We start from the raw sequence: 24,508 nt of genomic DNA on the forward strand, positions 1-24,508 counted from the left end.
TCCTCTAACTTTCCTGTCAATCCTCAGTTTCAGATAGGAGACTGCTGCAGGGAGGCATGTGCATTAGCAAATGAAGTCTGATACACTGCAGCCATGGGGATCAAGTTGGAAGAGTGTGCATTCACTGGAGCTCTGTAACCCATGTGCTCTTCAGATGACCTCATACACCTCACAGTTGCCAGGACTCATCCTGTCTGGATTACAGGTTTCTCTCATTTCTGCTTCTCTCAGTGAAGTTGTCCTCAGTGCTCACCTCACGTAAACAGCTAGGCTCAGTGGAGGACCATCCTCATCTGGTGGCTCTTTGGCACAAGTGCCATAACACTTGCTCATTTATTATTAAAAAAAATCTTAAAACTCAGAAGATGAAGAATGAATTAATCCTTGGAACATCTGCATATGGTTTAAAGAGAAATTCAACGCGTTTACTGAATTCCTGTTTTTCAGATGTCTGAGGTCAAGAAAAGGTTAAAGTTGTTCACAAGCTCTGGCCTTAGAAGTTAATTCAGCGCTGTGCTGCGAGAGCCACAGAGTAGGTCCTTGGAACAGTGAATTGCTGGTTTGATATCAAGGTCTGTGGGCTTTAATAATATAATTAGTTTGTTTTCTAAGGAAATCCTAGCAGGGACATTATGGTCATATAAAGTCATTATACTGTTTTACAACATAACTTTAACGATGTTTTGGAATGATCAGAGTCTGGGAAAGGATTCTATTTTTTATTACTTGTGGGATATCTTTAAACTGTCATAGCTACAACAGTGCCGCTTGGAATAGGTGCTCTACAGTTCCAAACAAAAGACAAAAGATATTTAGAGGCCTAAGTTAGGTTGCTGAAGCATATCTGTCCATAGAAAGCCTGAAAGTTGAATTGTGTGGATTCCACACCCTTCTGACAAGCAGCTCCTGTTTTGTAGGAGGTGGACAGTTGGGGTAATCTAGGTATTTTATTGCATTACCACAAGAACAGATAGAGAGCCTAGAATGCTACAAGTTTTGCTTTTCATAGTTCTCTGTCAGAATTCAGGAGTGAGCAGTTTTAAAAGTATTAGAAAAGGAAGAGGGCATATTTTCCAGAACTTTGGTATCCTGCGAACTCAAAGACAGAAGAAACATTAAACTAGTCAAACTAAAAAACTAGTTCTGCTGCCATTTCTGCTCTGCTAAGGCTCTCTGAGGCAACACTGTTTGCTCCCTTCTCGGGAGACAAAGAACCATTAATTTGGGATGAGGGGAGCATGCTACAGAGAGGTTTCCCTGTGGTGCAGAGCAGCTTCTGGATGTGCTGAGGGACGGGTCTGTTAGGGCCTCATTTTCTTCCTCCTCTGTAAACTATGCCTAACAGCTTCAGTGAGAGAAAGCATCAAGCCCCATCGTGTTCATAGAAATACAACATATTTTAAAGCTGTAGTTAATGGATAAGCTGCTTTCTGATTGGGTGAGCTGCACAATAAATCTCTCCATGAGCCAAGTGCAGTGCAGCTTGTTCAGGAACAGTGAAATGAGCCACTGTCACTTTGCTGCACTCTCATACATCAGGCAAAACGCTTCCATCTTCATCAGTCTTTTAGTAAAACAGAAATAAAACAATCGTAACAGAATGGTGTCACTGGATCCGTGGCACCTGCTTTAAAAATAAATCTCTGAGCTTTGTCTTTGCTATTACTTTCAATAAATGTCCTAGCATTGCCACAGCATTTATCTAGCAGCAGGAAACCATTATCCTATGACAACAATCTATTCCATTAACATTAGCTCTTAATTGTAAGATTGTTTATAAGACAGCAAAAGCTACTGAATTATACTAGAATGATAAAAAGAGTTATGGTCATGGAGTATAGCAGTCACTCCAGTTCTGAAAAACAACTTTAGAAAAGTAGAGAGCTATATTTCCATATGAAAAATAATGTAATATTTGTATGCGAGAAAATGTTTTTAAATAATGTATTACATCAGCAAAATAACTCTTAAAGAGTTAATGTTAAAAATTGTTACTGAGAAGCTTTTGCTTTGATAAATGGCATAACAAAAAAGCTGAATAGAAAGCTCAGAAACTTGCATAGTTCTTCCTGAAAGGCTGTACTGAGTCAAACAGAGAATCATAGTAACAGAAGCACATTTGTCTGGCGGAGTCAACAGAAGGAATGTTGCAAAATTGAGATATGAAGAACCTGACTGCAGAATAGAAGAACTGTCATTCTGATTGTTTGTCATTATTGTTTCATGTCCAGTTAAGTGAACTTCGAGTGACAGTTGTGTCATAACTACTGGCATCTATGTAAATTTCAAATCAAATGCAATAGAGGCAGTTGTGCCAGACACAAGTCTCCAGACTGCTTTTCCTCTTTACTTTGGTAACCCTCAATTTTCTTATACTATGCTGTTAGCCCTTAAATTAAAAAGACAACTTCAACAAGAGATCCCTTTAATGTGTGCTTTTCAGATCTCATTCCGTACCTTATTTTTCCCTCAGCTCTTCAAAACAATAGCTGATGTCAACATTTCTATCAGAAACAATCACCATAAACATTTAGATATATTAGCAGAAAGTGCTCCTTCCCATCGATCACATACATCAAAAATCCTTGGAAACTTTTAAGTTGTGGACTTCCCCTGAAGACCTATAGAGAAAATGGCTCAAGTGAACACTCCTCTGTTCCTTCAGTGGAGCCCGAGTCAGTTGTGACGAGCATCTGCTCTGTGGGTAGGTGCAAAATACACGGCGAAAATATCAGCCGCGGATCCCTTCTGTAAATAATAGCCTTGTCCAGAGGTTATGGGGCCTTCACAAGGACACCAGTCGCACCCCTCCATGGCACTGTGTTACAGTAAGTAACTCGCTTCCTGGATGCACTTGTAACAGGCAGGTATTCTAATGACACAGGATATGCAGATGTGTCCAGGTCTTTAAAAAGTCTTCCAATGCAATTATTAAAGTATTATGTGCAGATAACGCCACCAAAAACATTGGGCATGCTGTTCATTCAGTTGAGCATGAAACAACTTCCTTCTGAATATTTTAAACGTACTTGACTAATTAATTGAACAATTAATAAGGGCTAGAGTTAAATTTCTATTTTTCATTGTAACATTGTTTCAAAGCATTGTTTTAACTAAATTCTGCTAGGACTTCTTTTGGAAACCACACCAAAGTGCAGCTATGATGTTAAACAAAAACGTTCCTTTGACAAATGAAATCTTAAAAATGGCTGCAAGAAAGGAAAAAGTCAGCTTTGAGTGGAAAACATTTAATATGTTTTGATGATTTCTTATCTCAGACAGAAGAGAAGACAAGTTGATCTTCTCTGCTGAAACTTTTTGAAGTGAGTTCTGACTGAAAAGATGTGGTGTTTCAACAAAAACAAATTGTTATAAAACATGATGTATGCTCAGAAGCATTAATGTGTACCTCTCTGCTCCAGGTTTGAACATTTCTGTCCATTGAACTAGCCTGTTTCATTTATTTTTTAAATTCTTATCCAGTTGATCTTTTTTTGTTCTTCTATAAGTTTACAGTAGTTCAATGGCTGCTTTTATCTGTGATGTGGGCTTTCAAACAGCACCAAACTCTGCTGTCCCATCCTGTAATCTGTCCTTTTGTTATGGTGACTAGTGAACAGAGGCAACATGTTAGTGCAAGCACTATAAAAATATCTGTGAAGAAAACATTCTTTCACTCTAAAGGATAAGTTCCATAAGAATATATATTCTTAAGTATTTGCACAATACTTAAATATGGTATGGATTTTTCTTTTTAAAGGTGGTAATATCCTAATCATAAATATCTTCTTGTTTATATGTATCATTTTACAGATTTGTAATCACAGAAATCAATTGCTAGAATCCATTTAAGAAAATCAAAATAGTTTAACTGATTTACTTAAAAAAATGCCTTGTTAGACCACGGAATTTAAAGTCCTCTTTCAAAATTAAGGATGTTTATGTAGCAAACTTATCATTACACATTACATTCTAGTGGCACGTAAAGACTTCTGATTTAAAACATGAATTCTGTGTAGGTCCAAACTGATGTCTTTGACTTCAGTTCCAGAACTCAATTTCAGGACTTCTGCTGCTGGTGGCTCATGGCAGTATATTAGTTCTTCCAATAGGGATGTGCTCAGGACAAATTAGTGAACGTAATTTTAGCTGTATGAGGTCATTACAAATACAGTCTTAGCTCTTCCTAGAGTGGACTTCATTGTTAATATAAATATATATCTATAGTTACTGACATTTATATTATTTGGCTCCTGTCCTAAGTTATGGATACAGTGATGATAAAAGCCCTTACCTAAGTGAGTCATGCTTACTAATTACTTCCATGGTACTGGGTTCCTGTAAATAAAGTTACTCATGTATTTATAAGCAAGTCAAAATTTATACATACGTTTCTAAGAGTGAGTTATCTTTCTCTCTGGGGCAAACAGCACAGTCTGCTGTTTGGAAAAGAATGCTGAGAGTAAGGACATCCAGGGTGCTTCCTTGCTTCTGCGAGGGTGTGTGCTCTCCCCTGTTGTTGGATATCCAAGTAAAATACTTAATTTGGTCACATTTTTAAATTAAGACCCTTCTGCATTATTTCAAGGTAGGAAATGGCTGTTGATTTTTCCTCGCTGTTTCCAAAGAGGCTGGGGTAAGAGAGTCTCTGTCTAATTGTTTGTTCTAAAGATGTAGCTTTCAAGACACAAAGCCTAGCAGTGTGACGTGGAAGATCTCAAGACAAAGCAGCAGCCTCAACATTTCTCTCTAATGAGAACAGGAAAAGACAATTGAGATCCCGTAGGAATGCAGTACGTTTAGGAGAGAAGCAGAGCTCCCTTCACGAATGGTGAGAGAACCCTGGTGAATGCTGGACTACCTGCTGTCTCTGGGTGTGACTAGGTGAGTGAAGGATTTGGATCACAGCCACAGTAACGTTTTCCAGACATTTAGATTGCAACTACTACGCCAGCAATTTTATGCCTTCCTTTCTCTGACTCCAACAGTACGCAAGATAAGCAGCCAGATTTTCTTCTGCATTGTGTTTTTTATCCATTCAGCCAAAATTAACAGTCTTCAAGGATAATGTATGCCAAGTGAATTTAAATCTTGCGGACTCAAATCGACCTAAAGTTGATGGATACATTCATGCCTACTGCTGAAATCTACCAATTACACAGAACTATGCTAACTTACCATAGAAACATCTCATCTAATAGCACAGATGATGTTGAACTAACTAATTACATTATGGCACATAGACAATGAAAAACATAACGAAGATGACAGCACAGCAACAACAGATGCTGCACAAAAGAAAAATTAGAAAAATATTGCTCTGCAAAATGCTGTCTGTTAAGGTTTCTTCTGTTAAAATTAATCACAAAAATTAGTGAAGATTAGATTTCAGCAGCAGATATGAGCATTGCAATGCTATTTGGAAAACGTCATTAAACCATTTAAAGTCCTACTCCTTCAGAAGGTAATTCCCATTTTTCGTATCACTATCAGTTTTAAGATGAGTAAACAGTTTAGTGCCGATGGCAGTTTCTTGGGAGAATATCTTTCCCAGTGAGGAGAGGTCCCGATGGCTCTTCCAGAGCTGTGTTTGGTAGCTTCCAGCCATTAGAACTTAGATAATTAGGCAACTCAGATTTTATTTTAGCTTGGCATTTGCTCCGGTCTGTGCTCTTGGCTGTCAGTGACAGTTGATTATCTGTAGCGTGCCTTGTTACTTGATATATTTTAAACTGTAACAGATCCTAAATTCCAAATCTGAAACTGCTGAGTATGTTTAAATGTAATATATACACAGGGATTACATCCAGATGATACACTTCATAGACCTGTGATAAAAAAAAAAAAGCATCACTTCTAGCCACCATGCTGGTCGTCAGCCCCTGCCCCCCTCCCCCCAGTAGCTTTCCATGAGCTCCCGGCTGCTTCAGCACCAATCCTGAGTGTAATCTAGTTGATGGACAGAGACAGAAATGGGCTTTTCCCTTAAATATATATTTCCTCTAAAAATGCTTCTGATGCTATTCAAGTTTCAATACGTTATTGGCTTTATAAGAAAGCAAAACATCTATTTGATATCCTGTTTCTCCCAATTTCTTTATTTTTTAGAGAGACTTTTTTTCTCTTCAGATGCGCGGTTCCCGGGCGCGCAGCTGCTCGTCCGGCGGCGGCCGGGGTGCAGGCACGGCGGAGGCCCACAGGTGGCGGTGTGGTTCAAGCGCACCTGGGCTGTGATTGCAGAGCCGCGCGGCTGGCCGGCCTGTCGGGAAAGGTGCTCCGCTTCTGCCCTCTGTGCGTCCGTCTGCAGGGAAAGACTCCCGGCTGAAGTTCCGCGCGCTTGAGCGGCGCTCCCCAGCCTTCAGCAGGGACGGAAGCGTTCTGTGGATCCCGCAACAGCTGCCGCACACCAAGATGCCTCTGGGTCACCCGGTGGGCGCCGGGTACGGCGCTGGCGGTGCCCCGCGTGCTGCCGCCAGCCGCCTACAGCAGGGTCAGCCCTCCCACCGCGCCCCGCTGTCCTGCCTGGTAGCGGGAACCGGCCCTGTGAAGTTCGGTTCTTTCGCAGCTGTGCGGAATCTCGGCCCCGCGCTGCGCACAGCTGTGCGCTGTGTGTGACGGACGCCTGCACGCGCTCTGCACGTCGGTGCCAGGCAGGAGGCTGCTCGTGTCCGCACACGGCCGCGTGTGCCGAGCGCGCCGGGATAGCGCCTGGTGCTTAAGGGTACTTCGAGCGTTTTTGAGGGGCTTTTTCACCCGGATACGCTCACACTTGTCTTGCGCGGCACACTTAGGCCTCAGAAAGCGTGCCGTTAGTGCGAATTTGTTCCACTTCTCAGAGTCCCTACCGCGCGTTACTTCTGATCCACCGCCACCCCCGGGCTTCCCTCTCAGAAACCTGTCTTCTCAAGCGTCCGCCCGCGCACCCGGCGCCGTCCGCAGCACCGTGACCCTCGCAGGGCACTGCTATAGCGGCGGGCCGTACCCCGGCGCCGAGTACCAGCCGCCGGTTTGGGGCTGGGGAGGGGTCTGCCCTGCAGACACCCGCACGACCCCGCAGCCCCCGACCCGGCGCGAGAGAGGGCCGCAGGCAGCGCGAGGCGCCGTGCCCAGAGGGCGCCACGAGGGCCGGTGCCGCAGCGCTCAGCCGCGTGCCGCCGCTGCGGGCGGGCCGCTCGGGGCGGGAGCCGCCAACTTTCTCAACTGGTGGCCGCGAGCGGAGCGGGGCGCGGTGCCGCGACTGCCGCCAGCAGCGCGGTGCTCTCACGGCCGCGGGCGCCGCTGCTCATCGCCGGGCGGGGGCGGCGGGCGCCGCTTCCCACCTGACTCCCTCCTTCCCCTCCATTCCCCTCCTCCTCTCTGCCCCCCCTTCTCCCTCGCTCTCTCTCTTTTTTTTTTTTTTTTTTTTCCTGCTCTTTCACTCATTCCTTTGTCTTCCCCGGGATTGGCAGGTTTTATTATTCCGCCTGAACAAGCCGGGGGCGGATTGGCTGCGGCGGGCGGGCGGCGGGGCCGGGCCGGAGTGTAGTTGGGATTCTGCTCTGTCAGTAACACATGTGTGAGTGAGGGGCAGCGGCCGCGCAGCACGCGGGCCCGCTCGCGCCGCGCAGGGACACGCGCGCCCCCGGGCCCGCTTCGCTCTCCGCGCCGCCGCCGCCTCCGCCCCGCTCTCCGGTCCTCCGCTCGCAGCGCTCGGCGGGCCGCGGCAGCTCGGCTCCGCGCCGCGGGAGCTCGGCCGCCGCCGGAGCCCGGCGGAGAGGCGGAGGTGGGGGCGGGGGGAGCGGCGCGAAGTGCGGCCGCGGCGCCAAACTTGCGGCGGCGGCCCCTGCGCGTGCGGCTCCGCGGGGCCGGAGGGCGGCGGGCGCCCCTCAGCGCCGTCTCCGCGTTTCTCCGGCCCGGACCGGGGGCCGCCGAAGGGCGGGCGGGCGGCGGGCGCCGCGCTCGGTTCGCGGCGAGGAAACCGCGGTGCTCCCGAGCGGCGCTGCCCGGCCCCGCGCACCACCGAGGGGAAGCAGCAGGTAAGCGGTCCCGCGCTGCCGCAGGGCCCGGCGGGCGGGAGGGAGGGCGCACGGGCGGGCGGGCGGGGGGGAACCGGCCCCGGCGTCGTCGCCGTCCCCGCGTACAAAGCGCGGCCGCCGCCGCCCCGCGCCCGCGGCTGGGAAGGGCTGGGAGGGAGCGGGAGAGGCTGGGGAAGGGCTCCGGCGGCCTCGGGCGGAGGGGCCGGGAGGGCTCGGGCGGCTCGGGCCCCGTGTCCCCGTAGTAAACACCGCTCCGAAACAGCGGCAGGAGAGATCAAAGTGCGCCGCCGCCTCCTCGGCAGTCCCCTTCCTGCCCCCCGCACGGCCTTTTGTTTCGATCCGGGAGAAATCCGGTGAATCACCTAATTAAAACCGAGACGTGAATTAAGCATCCATTTTCGTCCTACAAATTGCCAGCTCCCCGCGCGTCCCTCCCTCGGTCTCCATTAAAAAAGCGCCGGGGGGGCCGCCCGCTTCCCCGCCCGCAGACGGGACCGCGCTCCGGCCGTGTAATTACCGGAGTGCGCCTATTTAAGTTAAAAGCTTTTCCCCCCGACTCCAAATGAAACTTGATGAGGGCCCGTCCTTAGTTATCAGGGGAGTCACTTTCTGGTCAGTCCTCTTGATTCATCTTTTTAGATTTAATCAGCATTAGGGTATTGCTTGTCCTTAAGAGCTTTAGCTTAATGGGGTTACTGGATGCCGTTCTCGGCGCGGCGTTTCCCATTTGATAGATATTCGCCTCCGACAAAGCCGGGCTGAGGTGGCACCGAGGCCGGTTCTTTCTTTTAAGAAACCCGAAGTGATTTAAGGCGCGGGAGACGGCGTGAGGGCTCGGAGCAGGAAATGCAGATTCATTTGGGCTGTAGCTGGAAACTGTAACAAAAGGCAATTCCCGAGCAAATGCATCAGAAATCAATTTACATAAAGGTATATGATGCGTTCGGATAAATGCGATGCTAATGGCTTTTAGAGTGGTTTTCTTTCCAAAGTCTCGGGGTTTTGTTACAGCTTAATTGGTGCAGTTCTCCGCTTTATTGTGCGGTCGCTGCGCGCACCTCCGGGGCCGGGCCGGGGGCAGAGCAGGGTGCGGGCACTGCCCGGGCCGCTGCGGGGACAAAGGCTGCGGGGCGGGCGGCTCGGCTCTCGGAGCGGGCAGCGCCGGCAGCTCGTTGGGCTCCGCGCTGAAGGCAGCGAACTAATCGGGTTAGAGTAAGCTTTATGAATTGATTCCTCTGCCATCTCCCAGTTGTCCTTCTTGCGCTAAGCGGTCGTTAGAAAGTGGGGAATGCCCTTCGGTGGCAGTCCTGCGGGCGGCCCGCCCGGGGGGCACTGCACTGCTCCCCTGCGCTCGGGAAACTTTTTTTTCCCTCAGAGTAACAGGGCTTTAGCGTTAAACTGCTGATCGAGGGCAGATGAGGGAGACAGAAGTTGGGTCTGTTTAGGGAAGGTGGGAAGGTAGCAGGCGGCCCGAAGTTCAGCGATCCGGTCTTGGGGCAGCGTCCTCAGCCCGTAGTGCTTTCTCCGGGCGCTTTCGTGTCTCCGAACCAAAAAAGCCCGACTACGGCAGCCCCCGGCCCCTGCCTGCCAGGCCTGGGGACTGCCTGCACTGACAAACCAGTTCCGCAACTTTCTTTTTCCCCACTCTTTGCGCACTTCTTTCTCCCCCCACAAGCCAAACGCAGCCGGGGCTGCTCCTTCCTCGCTGGGAGTGTCGCCGGCGGGCCGGCCTACGAGCACTGCGGACGCTCCCCGGCCCGAGCCGCCCCTGACCCGCGCCGCTCTCCCGCAGGCCATGGTGAACCCCGGCGGCAGCGCGCAGCCGCCCCCGGTGACGGCGGGCTCCCTCTCGTGGAAGAGGTGCGCCGGCTGCGGGGGGAAGATCGCCGACCGCTTCCTGCTCTACGCTATGGACAGCTACTGGCACAGCCGCTGCCTCAAGTGCTCCTGCTGCCAGGCCCAGCTGGGGGACATCGGCACGTCCTGCTACACCAAGAGCGGCATGATCCTCTGCAGAAACGACTACATCAGGTGAGCCGCCCGCGGGCACGGCTCGGCCCGGGTGGGGAAGGGAGCCGGGACTTTGTGGTGGTTCATCAGCAGGGAGCGGGTCCCGACTAAAAATAAACAGCAATCAGAGAGCTAAATTAATCTGCTTTGTTGTAGTGCTGAAGGAGAAGCGTGCGTATCTGAACGGTAAATGTTAAAATCGTAGGGCTTAAATAAGGCAGCTGCGGAGGTGCTTCGTAATGAAACGCCTGCCTCTAGTATCTGATTAATTATGATATTTACATAAGCACCTTTAAACTCCTCCGAGTGGAAACAGAGTGAGTCATTCTCCCTTCTCCTGGCGAAGGAGCCGACCGCCGCTCTGGGCTCTGCGCGCAGCCTCTGCAGAGCAGCTCCCAACTTCCAGCACCGAAAATGCGGGTGGTGGGAGAGCAGGGCTGCGCTCCCTATCCCCCTCCTTACTGCTTTCTTTTCCGAAGCTGTTCACTTTAAGTGCTGCAGAGTTGGGAAGGGGGAACTAAGCCTTGCTAATCCCGCATCTGTTGGGGTACGGGGAGGTTGGCCCTTCCAACGGGTTTCCAATATAATTAATAGAAGGAATTCATGAGGTCAGGTGCCCGTACGATCTTTTCAGGTGAACTCGAGCTACTTAAACTCATTAATTTAAAAGGAGGCATTTTGAAGGATTACACATTTAATTTGAGTAAATGGCTCGATAGACTGATGCACATGAATGCTTTAAGGAGGTGTTCTATTTCAACATTCAGTAATTAAAAAAAACAACAAAAAAGCCCCATACCATCCTGGTGTAGCAGGAACGCTTGGCTAAAACAAATCGTGTTTTGTTTAAGGGTTTCTGGCTTCTCATTTACAGTAAATGTCAGGAGTTAACTGTTTTTCTTTTCCCTTATGGCTGAAAAGTTCCACTTTTTTTTTTTTTTCTTCCTTTCTGCAAATGTGCCCAGCCAGAAAACCCTGCAAGTTTGTTTATGCTGTAGAACCTGACCGCTGTTGGAAGCTGAGCGTGTGCGTGGAGGCACCTTGGTGGGACGGGATGGGGCCACAGCAGGGCTGTGCTGTCTGTGTTCCATCCTGCTGTCTGTCCCCATCCCACTGCATGGCCCTGTCATGCTGTCTGGCCTTGCCATCCTCTGCCCATGGGGCTGGGCTGCAGCACTGTGTCTTTGAGCAATGGGAGCCTTCACTTCTAGTGGTGTTGTGAGAGGGAAATGCTCCGCCATCACGGAGGCACACGGAGGCGTTCAGTGGTTCTCTTTTTGGTCATCATCCTAAGCAGCAAGCTGAAGCCCAGCAGAATGGTAATTAAATAGAGTAGAACGGTGCTGGGAAGGAGCCTCATTTGAAGTGGAGGAATTGACACCACTGTTGGGCTGCGAAGTGGTACAGATCCATCACTCAGCAGCACCATCAAACAAACCTGTGTCTGATTACTCCTAATTAAAGGGAGAAGATGTGTCCACCGTGTCCCAGAGGCAAGTTCAGGCAGGCTTATCGCAGCCCCCCGGTTTCGCGTTGCCAAAAATTAATACTCCTTTATTTTAACGTAGGCGGTTGTAAATAGGATGCTTTATCAGATGAGGGATTTGAATTGATCTCCTCCTTGTATCGCCTGCCTTCCCTTAGATCCGTGCCATCTGCCTGCGAACACGCCTGAGCACATGCTTGCTGGAACTCGACCGGGCCGTGCGTGCCCGGGGCGGGGCAGGGCCGGCGGCGCCCCCCCGTAGCCCTCCCGCGGGGTGCGGCCCCGGGCCGGGGCACGGCGCTGCTGGCCGGGGCACGGCGCTGCTCCCCGGGGCCGGTTCCGCCCGCCGCGTCCCGTGGCAGCCGTGCCGGGCGGGAGCCGCGGTCGCGAGGGCGCTGTGCGGGCGGGAGAGGGGCCGCCGCGCCGCCGTGCGGAAGGGGCTCGGGGCGCGCCTGGCTCCCGGTGCCGTCCCTGCGCCCGGCGCTCCCCTCCCCGCCGCAACGCCGGGGGCGGCGCGGCCCCGCGGAGGGCCCCGGGCGCTGGGGAAGGAGCGGGGGCGGCTCTCCCGGCCCGAGATGGCAGATAGAGCGGCGGCGTGGCAGCCGGTCCGCACAATTAAAAGCTTTAATTAGTGTCTCCTCCATTTTCTCTTAGTTCTGATAGGTTTTATCTAATGAGATCTGGTCCCTGGCTTAGATCTGCTCGGAATGACGTGTCCGAAATGAATGAGAGCCGCGTAGCAAACAAAACATTTAATTAACGAAATTGGCCTCTAAGAGAGAGCAGGGAGTGGTGGGGAAGGCGAAGGAAGGGGGGAGGAAGGGGGGGGGCTGCCCGGCCTCGTCTTAAAGGGGCAGCGCCCGCGGCCCGGCCCGGCCCCTCCCCGCCTGCCCGCCCGCCCGGAGCGCGCCGTGGGCGCGGCGCTGCCGGCCCTGCCCGGCCGGGGCTGCGGGGGGACCGGGACGGCCGCAGGGCCGAGCTGGGCCGAGCTGGGCCGGGGGGGGGGCCGCCGAGCAGCGAGTTCATTTCGCTGGTAATCAGCGGCAAGCTGCTATATTCGGGGAATGCTGTCCCTTTAATTGAACAGGCTAGGTAATTAAATGGCACTTTTCCAATAGGACGTGCTAGGTAAATCTAATAGTTGGTTATTTAATATCACTTTGAAGTCTGCCCACTCAAGCACAATGACAGCACAGGAGCATGTGAACTATTAGCTAGGAAAAAAAAAAACCCAGGATCTCAAAAATTAATTAAATCGCATGCAATTTAGGGGGAACGTTTATCTTGATTTGTCATAACAGAATTAATTCAAGGCCTCCAATTCACTTGGGGGCAGATCTGTTACTCTGAATTAACCAAGCGTAATTTGGCTGTTTTTTTTTTCCTTCCCCTTCTCTAATGCAGCACTTGCCATTATGCACAGCCCCCCTTTTAAGTATCAATAGCTTCTGGTGCTTTTAAGGTGCTTGGTCTCCAGTTATTCTGAAGTACCTTTAATGGACTTGGCTCCAGGCTGGTTTCTGTGTTGCCTTTCTTTGTTATATTTAATATCGCTGTTGCAGAATTTAGATTAAATGTGGGGAATGTACAGAAACACCAATCGCTTCTGGACCAGTGGGTCTGGATCTGCGTTTCTCTCTGGTAGGGCTTGGGCGTAATTCTGCGGGCACAACAGGCGCTGTGCTGTGTAGGTTCTGGAGCTGCTAAGTCTGTTTACCTCCATGATTTTGGAACCAACAGGAACCTTGCTTTGTTGGTGTATGTTGCATGAGATATGCTTCTACTGATAGTGAATTTTGAGTGGCAAGAGGTGAAAGGTTGGGCTGGGAGTGTTTCTTGCTGCCTTCGTTCCCACTCTTGTTATGGAAAAAAACGAGGAGAGTGTGCATGTATTTGGATGTGGGGAGTGCAAAGCTGGAACTCCACGGTAGTCAATTTAAGGTGGCTCGGTAAAAGGCTGTTAAGTGTAGAAGAGCTGCCTTGTCCGTATAGAGAAGCTCTTGATGTTTGTGATTGATTGCATCGCCCAAATGTTGAAATATTAATGACCTTCTTGGACTGAGGACCCAAAGAGGAAACTGAAACCAATTCTGTCATCACAATTAAAGAGTCCCCTGGCTTTAATTAGCCTGACCTGGGGTATCTCTACCCATTGCTGCAGTTAAAGAGAAAAGAGCCCATTAAAGTCCAGTCTGAGACCGATAGCTACTTAATTGAGCACCTAAAGCCTGCAGCCTTTTAAATCAAATACTGTCCTGGACGGTCCCCCCGGTTAGATAATTAGCTCTCCAGCCGCTCAGAAGCCACGTGAAACAACTTTCTCAGTAAAGAATAGTTACTGAGGTGGACTTCCTTTACTGGTAAGAAGGAATAATATTTATTTTTAAAGATAAAACCTTTTTCCTGTTAATGATATCAGAAAACAAAAGCATCCATAACAATAGAGAAGGAAAAATAAGCTTTATTGTCCTAGTGAATAATGCAGAGCACTGGAAGGTGTTCTAACTGCGAGTAATTTTCAGGAACGTCAGCGGAAGATTCAACTGCAGCAGCCTCCCAGAGCAGAGCTGTTCTGGAAACATGCATAGGGAAAACCCGGGAAAAGCTTCAGAATTAGTTTGGCTCTGTGTATTAAAATGCACAGACGTTCAAGGTGTACAACCACCGCTCGTCAGAGCGCGTTGTATAACAAGTGAATGCTTAATGAAGACAAGCATTGCAGGGAGATCAGCGGTGCGGGGGCTGTGTGTTCAGGCGGGCGGTGCGGTCGCACAGGGGCTGTGTGCCCACTGACACTGCTCGTGTTCTTAGCACAAGTGGCACTGGCTGCTCGCCTGCAGGGCTTTGCCTTTCCGCCCACCCTGCCCAAAGTGCCCTTGTCGTCACCCAGTGCCCTAGATTTTTGGATCTTTGTTCTAGAAATGTGGCAGCGTCTCGCAGCCTCCTTACGGAGCTTCCATGCACCTTTTCTGTGCGCCAACTTCACTGCTAGTAACAATGGAGGAAGAAAAACGTGTATCATAAAGCTGGGGAAGAAACCTCAGTGCATCGTGCAACTGCTCGGAACTGCTCCTGGTTTAGAAGGTGCCCTAATAACAGACCCTTCGTTTCTAGACAGTGTAGTCCTTTTGGCTGGAGGTCCTGACAATGTATTAGTTCAGCTTTCCCTTTGTAACCGCTGTGATTCTGCAAGAACGTGTCAATGTGTCGTGGATCTCAGACTAATTAGTTTTGAAATGGAGTTTTGATTGAACTCTTCAAATCGATGCTGCTGCAAAATTTGTTTCTCAGCTTCCTATTAAAAGCCATCTTAAGGGGCAGTTTTACTACTCTCTCTGTCGTTCAGTCGATACATTTAATAACAACTTACAGGCTATTTTCAATAAAGTGGCGACAGCAAATTAGTAGTTTGAACATGACAAGCCTCCTCTGCAAGCTCAGATTCTGAAAATTCAAAGCAATTATTTTTATACAGAGGCACACTGCAATCATTCAGATTACGGGTATTCTGTTGTAACGCGTCTCCGAGGTTGACACAAACAAAATTTTATGACTTTATTTGGACAGGAAGGAGATGCAAATATTAATATTTATTATGACACCAATACGCTAATTTGTAAATCCTATTACCTTGTTTTACATCGTGCAGAAAAGCAGGTCTGTGACCCTGCCATCCAGTTTGGTTTCCTTTTTTACTGTGAAATGACTGTGGTACTCTTTCTAAATATTTGTGCATGTAAGAGGGACGCACGGAAAGCAAATAAAGCTTTTCTAATTCTAGCTAATGCAGTCAGGAAAAGTAGAACTCAATAATCATTATTGTATTATATTCTGAATCGATGTGTTGTGCCTTTAAATGGATTTGAAGAATTATGTATATATTTTTCTTCACCACTCTTCTGCCTACTCCCCCCTCCCCCCGCTGCCTGTGCCCCCCCAACCCAATGGCAGATGTTGTGGTCTCATTTGATTGCATAGGAAAACTGCAGTGATACAGCAAACACCCAGAGAGATATGATGACAAATGGGTCCAGATCCCGGTAAATTACTTTCTGCTCAAATCGAAATTTCATTCAGTTTGTTGCTAGCAGAGATGAAGTAATCTAAATTGTGGACTCAGGAGCAGATAGAGGGAAGTTGGAGCAAGCATTTCATTATCAAGAGAGAGAGAAGGTTAGGATGAAAGAGATGAGCAGAGGCAAATCTAAAGTGTTGACACCATGATTGAAAAGGTTAACCCATACACATTATATATCAACCTGGATAGCAGAGAGTTTCTAATGGAAACTCTGCACTGATGGAGGTTTACTGGAGTTTCAATACACTGAGCATGATGTCTTCTTAGATATACAATCAAATCCTCTTAACCCTTTTGATGACTCATATCTCAAGATATGATTAAAGTACAAAAGAGTTCTTCATATAATTTCAAGGACACAATGCATTTAAACTCCAGTCATGAATTGTATCTTTTTTTTTATGATGAACCCGGTAATCTGATAAAATGTGTGTAGTACAGAATTGTTTGTGTTTCTTGAGGTGTAAGTCAATATTTCTGATTAAATCCTGTGTAACCACATCCAAGGTAGGGTGAAGCTACCAGTTGTTAGACAAAAATACACTTTTTCATATTACAGCGTGTAAGCAAGTTGGAAGACAGGGGTCAGAAGTCTAAAACAGTTGTGTAATAAACCATTGCAGTGATGCGCAAAAATGCTTAGAGCCTCTTGTGTGTTAAATTATTCATGATCATCACCTCTGTTTCAGGTTATTTGGAAATAGTGGTGCTTGCAGTGCCTGCGGACAGTCCATTCCTGCTAGCGAGCTGGTCATGAGGGCACAGGGCAATGTCTATCATCTGAAGGTGAGAGGCTTTCTACATCTTTTTTTATTAGCCGATTAGAACTGCCGTGCTTCTGTAGTGTAAAATCTGCATCTACTTATGAATGAAGTGTGAAGCAATAGCTAGAGATACAAGTATGTGTTATGAAGCTGCCCTCAGCGTGCAGCTTTGTTCCCTCATAATCGGTAGAACTATACTTGAGTTATGAACTGCGTGGTCCCAACAGGTAAGGCTAATGCCGTGTTCGGAGATGCTAGAAATCAAGCAGCTTCATATCTCATCTGTGCTCACAGTCTCTGAAGTGTAATTTTCAAACCTGCAGCATACTTAATTTGTGCTGTAGTTTCACTTGCTGTCTCTTTCCTTTCTCAGTGTTTTACATGCTCTACCTGCCGGAATCGCCTGGTCCCGGGAGATCGGTTTCACTACATCAATGGCAGTTTATTTTGTGAACATGATAGACCTACAGCTCTCATCAATGGCCATTTGAATTCACTTCAGAGTAACCCACTACTGCCAGACCAGAAGGTGAATACTCCACAATTACTAATAAGCTTTATTAGAGCTAAATGAAGATCAATTTATTTTCAGTTTAATAGTGGACATTTCCCACCCCTGCAACAAGACCTTTAAGTAACCCAACTTAAGTAACGTAGGCGTGGGGGATGGGGAGGAAGTGCTAACCTTTAAGTATGACATATAGAGTGAGTCCGTTTATTTTGGTTTGGGCATGTGTATCTGTGCAGCTGTTGAACTCTTCACGTACAAAGTGGAACGGAGAGCAGACGTTAACATAAACTTAACAAAGAGGAGCATTTTATTTTACAGTCTTGAAATTAAGGGCTACAAGAGAGCAGGTTTCTGTGGGAGGAAAATTACATCCTTTAATATGGAAATAAACGTTTTGTGAAGAGAAGATTCCTGAGCTGAAGCAGTGTAAGGTTGCAGTTGAGGAGGCATGCTGGGGAGCTCTTTCAGAAGTATTTTCTCGTCTGTTTTCTATGTCATAACTGAGATTTAAAAACTAAAGTGCTATTTTCTTATCGCTCCGTAACAACAATAGCTCAGCTAGAGATCGTGTATCTCTGTGGCTGATGGCTCTTGGTTTGTGCCTAAATGAGTAAATAATGACTGCACGGATCATATAGAGAAGAAGAAAAAAAATTCTGATCAACAGTTGTCCCGTAACTCTGAAACGAGGTAGTTTTAGATCTATTTTAATCTCCTTAATAAGTCCTAAAGCTATGCAAGTGAGTGCATTTTGATAACTGCTGTGCCTAATTTGTAACAATTACTGTCAACCTTGAGTTAAGAGACTGTTCATTCCACCCTGGTCCAGAAAAGAGTGAATGTATGACTCTTGCACATAATTTTATTCACATCATATTTCATACTGATTATGTATTGATGACATTGATTCATTTACTCTTTACAGCGCCACTTGCATGGATATTAAATCTTATTGACCACAGATGAATTTTAATTTCAGATTGGTGATAGATTTTTCCATCAGCTCTGATAGTATATTTGACTTTTTCATCATTAACCCAGGCAATCACACAGCACTGAGTTATTGCAATGAAACAAAAAGTGCACACTTCAGTTGGTAATTCTTTATAGATTTACAATAGGAACTTCATTAATGTCTGTAAGGATCACAAAAAATAACATTTATCTGCAAATAGGAATTTTGAAGATGAAAAAACCTGGGACAAATGCTAGGCTTACCTATTCTGTCACGTGCGGAATAATTAGTAACACTTTCACTTAGTGGAGAAATCTACACAGGAAGACACAAACTGCTTTAAAAAGTCCTGTGTTTTTCTTGTTGTGTTGCTGCAGTTCAATATCCACGTTTGCTTCTTTTTCTGTGCAAAAATTTGCTGATTAATTTTAAGCATTATTTCAAGTCTTATGCAGTGAGTGTAATTACATCAAAATGAGATGTGGGCTTTTTTATTTGCCTAATTTGTCAATTGAGGTGATGAGAGAGTTGAGTACAAAAGTCCTACATAGTTGGGCAGAATGAAGATAATGAAGATTGGAGGAGAATGGCGTGGCCTCTTCTCGAGGAAGTACAACTACAGTTAAAGATTCATGGATTTATACTGTTGTGAATTTTAATGACACAGGTCTGTGGTACAGCATAGCTAACAGTGACTCCGTTAGGTGAATATTTGTAGGTGTCCCATTTCAAAATACAGGGTAAAACCATTCATCTTTATACGCTGCAGTAAAAGCTTTACCATTCTGAGAGAGTGGTTTATCCACTTGTCTACTGCGAATGTAAAGTTTAATGTAACTTCAAGTAGGTGTCTAAATTGCCGTTTAGCTTTATCAGTTTCTTACTATGCGTTAGTAAAACACAAAAATGATTTAGTTAGAATAAAAGCAGCAGACATGATGAGGAACGCAGAATGTGGAAAAGCAGTAAAGTGGGGCTGGGCCTGCAGAGCTCACAGCTGAAGCCTCCCAGTAGAAGCTAATGCAGAGGCGATACTGAGAACAGGTTTTTATTAGTTCTGTCACTACTTACCACATTGCTGCGGTCAAGGATGAGGCAAAGAGGTACTGGGGAAGACTGGAGAGAGAAACGATAGGGTTGTTTTGTTTTTATAATGTAGTCTCTCTAGGAAATGGTCCAAGTTCCCCTACCGGGTTTCCAAGGGGAGCTGTGGAGCGTCTGAATTTCAGAAAACTGGATTACAGTCAAGGAGACAAGTTGGTAATTCATAGGTTTGTCAGGTGTCTGCAGTTATGGAAGCTGCAGGGGCAGGTGACAAAGATTGTGTTTCGTGTGTTAGCTTTTTAACAATCTGAAGATGTAAACATCGCAGATGCTTTCCAGAAAGCTGCATGTTGTAGGGCCAGTAATTAAAAATGTTCTTCCACTATGACGGAGTTGGCTGTAACAGATCCTCTTTATTAAACATTAAAGATCAATCAGTCTCCAGGTTATTCTGCCACTAGAGATTATGGACACAGCAGAATAATCACAGGGTGGTGGTTTTTTTTTCATTAAGCTGAAGAGATTGAGACGTACTCCTTGCAATAAAACACATTTTTGTTGTGTTTGTGAAGGTGGCAGTTACATACTTAGGATTGTCTTCATATTAACTTGTAAACTGTATATTTATTGGTGATGGGTGCAGGCAGAAAAGGTTGCACAGCCTAACTTTCAGCACTTGATTTTCTTTTTAAGGAGGCGAAGCAGTAATGTTTGCTGTTCCTGCCTTTTGCCTCCCTGATCTGATCCACACGTGGAAATTGTAGTTTCTCATCACTTGCTTGGAAAAAATCAAACACCACAACACTATTTCACCTCTGCTTGCCGGCACAACGCAGTCCTCAATGCTGGCTGATGTCCTGGGGACCATTTTATTTGCTGGGGTCGTATCATCCTCCACAGAGAACTGTCTCTGCATTTTTGACAGTGGCAGTATTCCTGTAGCATCTCTTGTTTGCTAACAACCTTACCACCTACTATAAGTGTAAATTCTCCTCTGGCTGGCAGCGTTCATAGCGAACGCTTGTCTTCAGCTCCTATACTTTTAAATAAAGTATGAGTTAGATTACATCTCTCAGAGAAGATCTGAAAAATCTTCTAGTTTACATATCACTCAACAATTCCCTTGTAGTTACATAATTGGTGTTGTCTGTGTCCATAGTAGAAGATATTTGATGCTCATTTATTAAATATGCTTGCTGGCTGCTCCCTAATCTTTGTTCTGGACAGACAAATTACCTTTCTCACACTGAGCTTCAGCTCTGGGGAATTAAACCTCCAAGCCTCTACTACTTTAATTAGCTTGAAAGTGGGGGGTTGCAGTTACTAATAGACCTCAGGCTTTTAGTAACTTAGAGAAAGGGTGGAAAAAGAACTTCCTGGGAAGCACAAAATGCCATTTAAAAACCATAAAATTCTCATATATATTATTTCATTTTGGTAATTGCAAACAGATTGTATTTGAAGACTATGGATGATCATTTCTATTTTGTCCCGGAAAGTTTAGATTTTTATCGACTTAGACACTTTTAATTATCACAATTCATTAACACCAGTGTGAGAGCACATGTTTGACTTCATATATTAAAATGTTTATGTAACATTAACTAACACACCAGATGAGGAATTTCAAATGGGGGGGAAAAATCCTGAAATATCTATATTTAGCTCTTATGCAATGCAGCATATTAACCAAAGTTGCCTTGGGAGGATATTGGCTGTACTTTTTATTTGCTTTACACGCTATTTCTTCCAATTATAAGATCACATTACTGACTTCTTCAAAGGCATGGCATAATGTTTCTTCCCTTTTAAAAAGGGGCCCAGAAAAGCCACCTTATTCACCGTACCATTTGCTACCAGAAAGTACACTTATTTATTGTTGTCGTCTCTCTTTATTCTTTACTGTCTGTTCTTCTTAGTAGTGATACTGCAGAAAATGCTTGCTTTTTGCTATTTGAAGTTGAAACGTTAGCACTATGAATGGATAGTGTAGAAAGTCACAGTTGGAAAGTAATCTAATAAAAAAGAGATTAGTGAATAAGGAAAAGACAAAAGCAGTCATGTTGTAGTTTCCTATCTCAAATTTAGTATTCTAGCTAAGATACCCATTTTTATTTCTTGCAGGTCTGCTAAAAGGTCAGAGTATTGCAGAATGCGTGCCTTCATCTCAAATTTTGTTCATCACAGATGGATCCCATGTCTCCAAGTAGACAAGTCACCTTTGTAGCTAGCATCAGTGCCAGCTCCATACCATTGCACCTTCTTTATTCTTGATTGCCCTTCCCACATTTATTGGTGTATTAAAATGACTGAATATGAACATTAAGGACTCCATGAACCTGGGCTAATGGGAGACTGTAGAGAAAATGAAAAAAGATCCACCGGAGGACATCTTTGGGGGGGTGGGTGGGGAAGATGACTAATGAAGCTAATTAAAAGAAGCATTGAAATCTGCTTTCTACCCTCATTAACAATTAGCAGGGCACTGGCCAGTTTGTACCCTGTATTTTACCTTAACAACATTCTATTTGCTCTTTGTATATTTAAGTGTTGTAAGGAAATGTGTTTCAATCAAACTGAACATGAGATAAAGGAAAGATGTGGCTTTTGTGATATTCTATCACAAACACTTTTATTGTATCTCTGTAAAATACAATGTATGTATGCATGTAAGTGTTTTTGTCCTAATGTTGCTACTTCCCATGGCAAAAAAAAAAAAAAAGGAGAAAAAGGAAAAAAAAAGTCAGGCTCATAGCAGCTACTGTGTAGAAATTTTCACCTACTTCTAATTTGCTGAATGAAGAAAAATCTTTTATTTGTGATATTTTCAGAGACATTTGCTCTAGTATGGTGTATTTAAATAATAAAAAGTAAAACAAAAACCACTGAATTGAGTTTGGGTTTTAGAAACGTTGCTGTTTTTTTCTTGAAAAAAAAAACCAAACAAACAACAAAACTACACTCGAAATAGTGCTCTGAAACAAAGTCATTGCCTTAACTGTCAGTTTCCTTTAAAAATAAGGTTTTGGTTTGGAGGTTTTTGGTGGGTTCCTTTTTTGTTTTGTCTTACGCCACTAAAGAACCTGTTAAACTACCGTGTTAATTTTGGTGTGGATACAGGGAGGCACTGCTTCAAAGTGATCATTAGTTTTCATTGAGATTCTTGCTTCTAATAACAGCAAATGCAAGACAGTTCAGATTGTGGTTAAGTGTGGTACACGTTATAGGTGTTGTGGTCTCTTTCTATCTGGCTCCTCCCTGCAAAACTGCCCGTGTTAGATGTATGCGTGTGCCTGTGAGTGTGCAAGCATGAGGGTGTATGAACACACTTCAAGAGATCCAGAAATAAAAATAAAAGCAAAGAAGGTGTGTACCTCATGTGGAGCACTAGAATTGAGCATTCATAGAGAGGAATACAATAGCTGTTCTGATCTGAATAAAAATAAACTGGAATTTGCTGTGCAAGAAACTTTTAAAACTAATAATCTGAAGGAAAGAAAAGCGAGCTTCCTGGGCTACTTCCAAGAACAAACTGATGGCAGCTATGGTTTGCTCTCTGGAAGGAAACAAAAAAACAACGCCCTCCAAAGTAAGAAAACTTTCTCTAAGCTTAGAAAGAGGGCAGCTCTGTTCAGTGGGCCTTTCCCTTCAGGTCTGTGCAGACCAACTCTGAGAAAAAAATCCTCATTTTTCATACTTATAGCAAGAACAGTAACATGAATCTGTGATGCACTGTTTGCCTTCAGTCAGGGAACTGCGGGCACCCAGAAGGTGCCTCTGCTGCAACTCAGAGCAAATCAGCATTACCAGCTGTTTGACTTCTATCGGAGAATAATGCCTTTGAAATACAGTGTGATTATGTTCTCTTTTTAAATTCTGTTTTCAAGAAGGCGTAGCTTGTTTGGTTATGGAGTGAGCTTCACTTACTTTTGTTGTGACGCTGGTGCATAAGAAGCAGATTTGTAGATTTGTCTGTCTGAACAACCAGTAGCAGATACATTTTGTTTCAGATTCTACTTCTTGGCGCAGTGTGCTGAGGTCTCTTGGATTTCTTCCTTCAGCACTTCATTGCCTTGGCAAAAATAGGACTGTTGAAGAGAAAAGAAAAAGATATAACATACGGTGACAGACAGTAAAGATAACAGAATACTTATCATATAAAGCGATATGAAGCTGTGTATGACTTTTTTAATTAAATGCACTTATGTATTTTTAAAAATAAGTTTCTAAGCTTTTTGATCTCGCATTACAGTCTTTAGGTAAGAGTTTTGCAAATTGTGTGGCTGGAACGTCTTTGAAAAGACACTCGAAATCATACAAATGTGGAATTCAAGTATCAGTGAGTCTGTAGGCATCCTGTAATTATTCCAGTATAAGCACTCAAGGTACCACGGTTAAATCTAACGTGCAGATTTTCGGTTGTCCAATGTAACCTAGAAGTGCTAAGAAGATACCTAATAACTTCTAGTAAGTAATGTAGTATAGCGTTTAGTGATGTAGAGGTTGAAGTTCATTAACGGCTTTAAATAAACTATTATATGACTCGTTTGTAAAGCGCAGCTACCTTTTTAATAGCTTACTTTAAAAGCATTTCTTAAGTTGCAGACCTATAAGATTACAAATGTCACTCATGTTAGCATAATCCACATGCAAGTGATGAAGCCTTTGCTTTGATGTGCTAAATTGGAGGAGGACTAATGGAGCTATGAATATACAATAGAACATATTTAAGTAGTATTCTTCCTTTAGGTAAAACACTTTCTTGAAACCAGAGGCATTTCAGACAATAAAACAGCCTCTAATGGGGACGCTGGGGGGAAGGCTACTGGAAACACTTAGATTTGTCCTTATGTGAAAAATCAATTTTTTTAGGAGATCTGTAAAAGGAAACATGTACTTGTTCACCTTTTATCACATGCATTTGCTATGCTGAGTCTGAAATACACCCCCTGCATTTAGTGCTGCTGAAAAGTCATACAAATAATCAGTAAGAGCTTCCCTCACTTTCAAAAATGAATGCTGTTAAAAAAAATCAAAGGAAATATTACTAATCTGAAATCATCCTAGTGAACCTGGATAAAAGGCTCTGTCTATACTGCATCTAAGCGTCTCAATCATATAAATTGTCACTCTTATTAATGAAACAATTTTGTAAAAAGATTGCCCTCTAAATGGGTTTAATGTTTTTACCTATCCAGCTGTCTAGTTATGAGATTTACGCATCCTGGCAGGCAGTGGGACATTAAGCCTTTCCAAACCAAATTCTGTTTGCAACAAGATACTGTCTTTTCAGTCCAACATGATTTATCTTTAAATATTTTAACAGGTTATGCAGTATCTTACGAAATGTAAAATGAGAATGTCTTACCAGAATGAAGCCTATGAAATTAAGTCACATCTTGAGAATATTAACCACACTGAGTTTGTCTCCCTTTCTCCCTGTTAGTTAACACTGATAAAATTTGCATCATCTAATTCTAGGAGAAATACAGTAAATAAAAGAAATCAGATACTACTGTAGTATGAGTTGCTACCAAGCATTTCAAAAGAGCGTTTTAATTTTATTTTTTTACCAAATTCTTTGGCCAGGATCAGGTGTCAGGCCTTGTGCAAGTTACCCGTGTTCTGCACAGCTCTGTTGAAAT

At 45.1% G+C, this 24,508-nt stretch overlaps 1 protein-coding gene and 2 long non-coding RNA genes across 5 annotated transcripts in view; 2 read left to right on the top strand and 1 right to left on the bottom strand.

The window, feature by feature from the left end:
* The window catches only part of LOC125693851 (uncharacterized), a 69,722-nt gene extending 63,492 nt beyond the window's left edge, over positions 1-6,230 (top strand). For all 3 annotated transcript variants that reach the window (XR_007377276.1, XR_007377277.1, XR_007377278.1), the window contains exon 10: positions 28-6,230. This is a non-coding gene — a long non-coding RNA (uncharacterized LOC125693851). The remainder of the gene's footprint in view (positions 1-27) is intronic.
* Positions 6,231-7,905: 1,675 nt separating this feature from the next.
* On the top strand, positions 7,906-21,748 carry LMO4 (LIM domain only 4). Its single transcript, XM_048946239.1, has 5 exons — positions 7,906-8,015; positions 9,808-10,046; positions 16,279-16,375; positions 16,727-16,882; positions 20,988-21,748. Exons 2-5 carry the CDS (start codon positions 9,811-9,813, stop codon positions 20,994-20,996), a joined length of 498 nt encoding a protein of 165 aa, XP_048802196.1. The 5' UTR covers positions 7,906-8,015; positions 9,808-9,810; the 3' UTR covers positions 20,997-21,748.
* The window catches only part of LOC125693850 (uncharacterized), a 166,499-nt gene continuing 158,879 nt past the window's right edge, over positions 16,889-24,508 (bottom strand). Inside the window, exons 16-17 of the long non-coding RNA XR_007377275.1 lie at positions 22,791-22,951; positions 16,889-19,902 (exon numbers count right to left, since the gene is read on the bottom strand). This is a non-coding gene — a long non-coding RNA (uncharacterized LOC125693850). The remainder of the gene's footprint in view (positions 19,903-22,790; positions 22,952-24,508) is intronic.

The sequence above is a fragment of the Lagopus muta genome, chromosome 5 (assembly GCF_023343835.1).
Source record: "Lagopus muta isolate bLagMut1 chromosome 5, bLagMut1 primary, whole genome shotgun sequence".
Lineage (NCBI taxonomy): Eukaryota > Metazoa > Chordata > Aves > Galliformes > Phasianidae > Lagopus > Lagopus muta.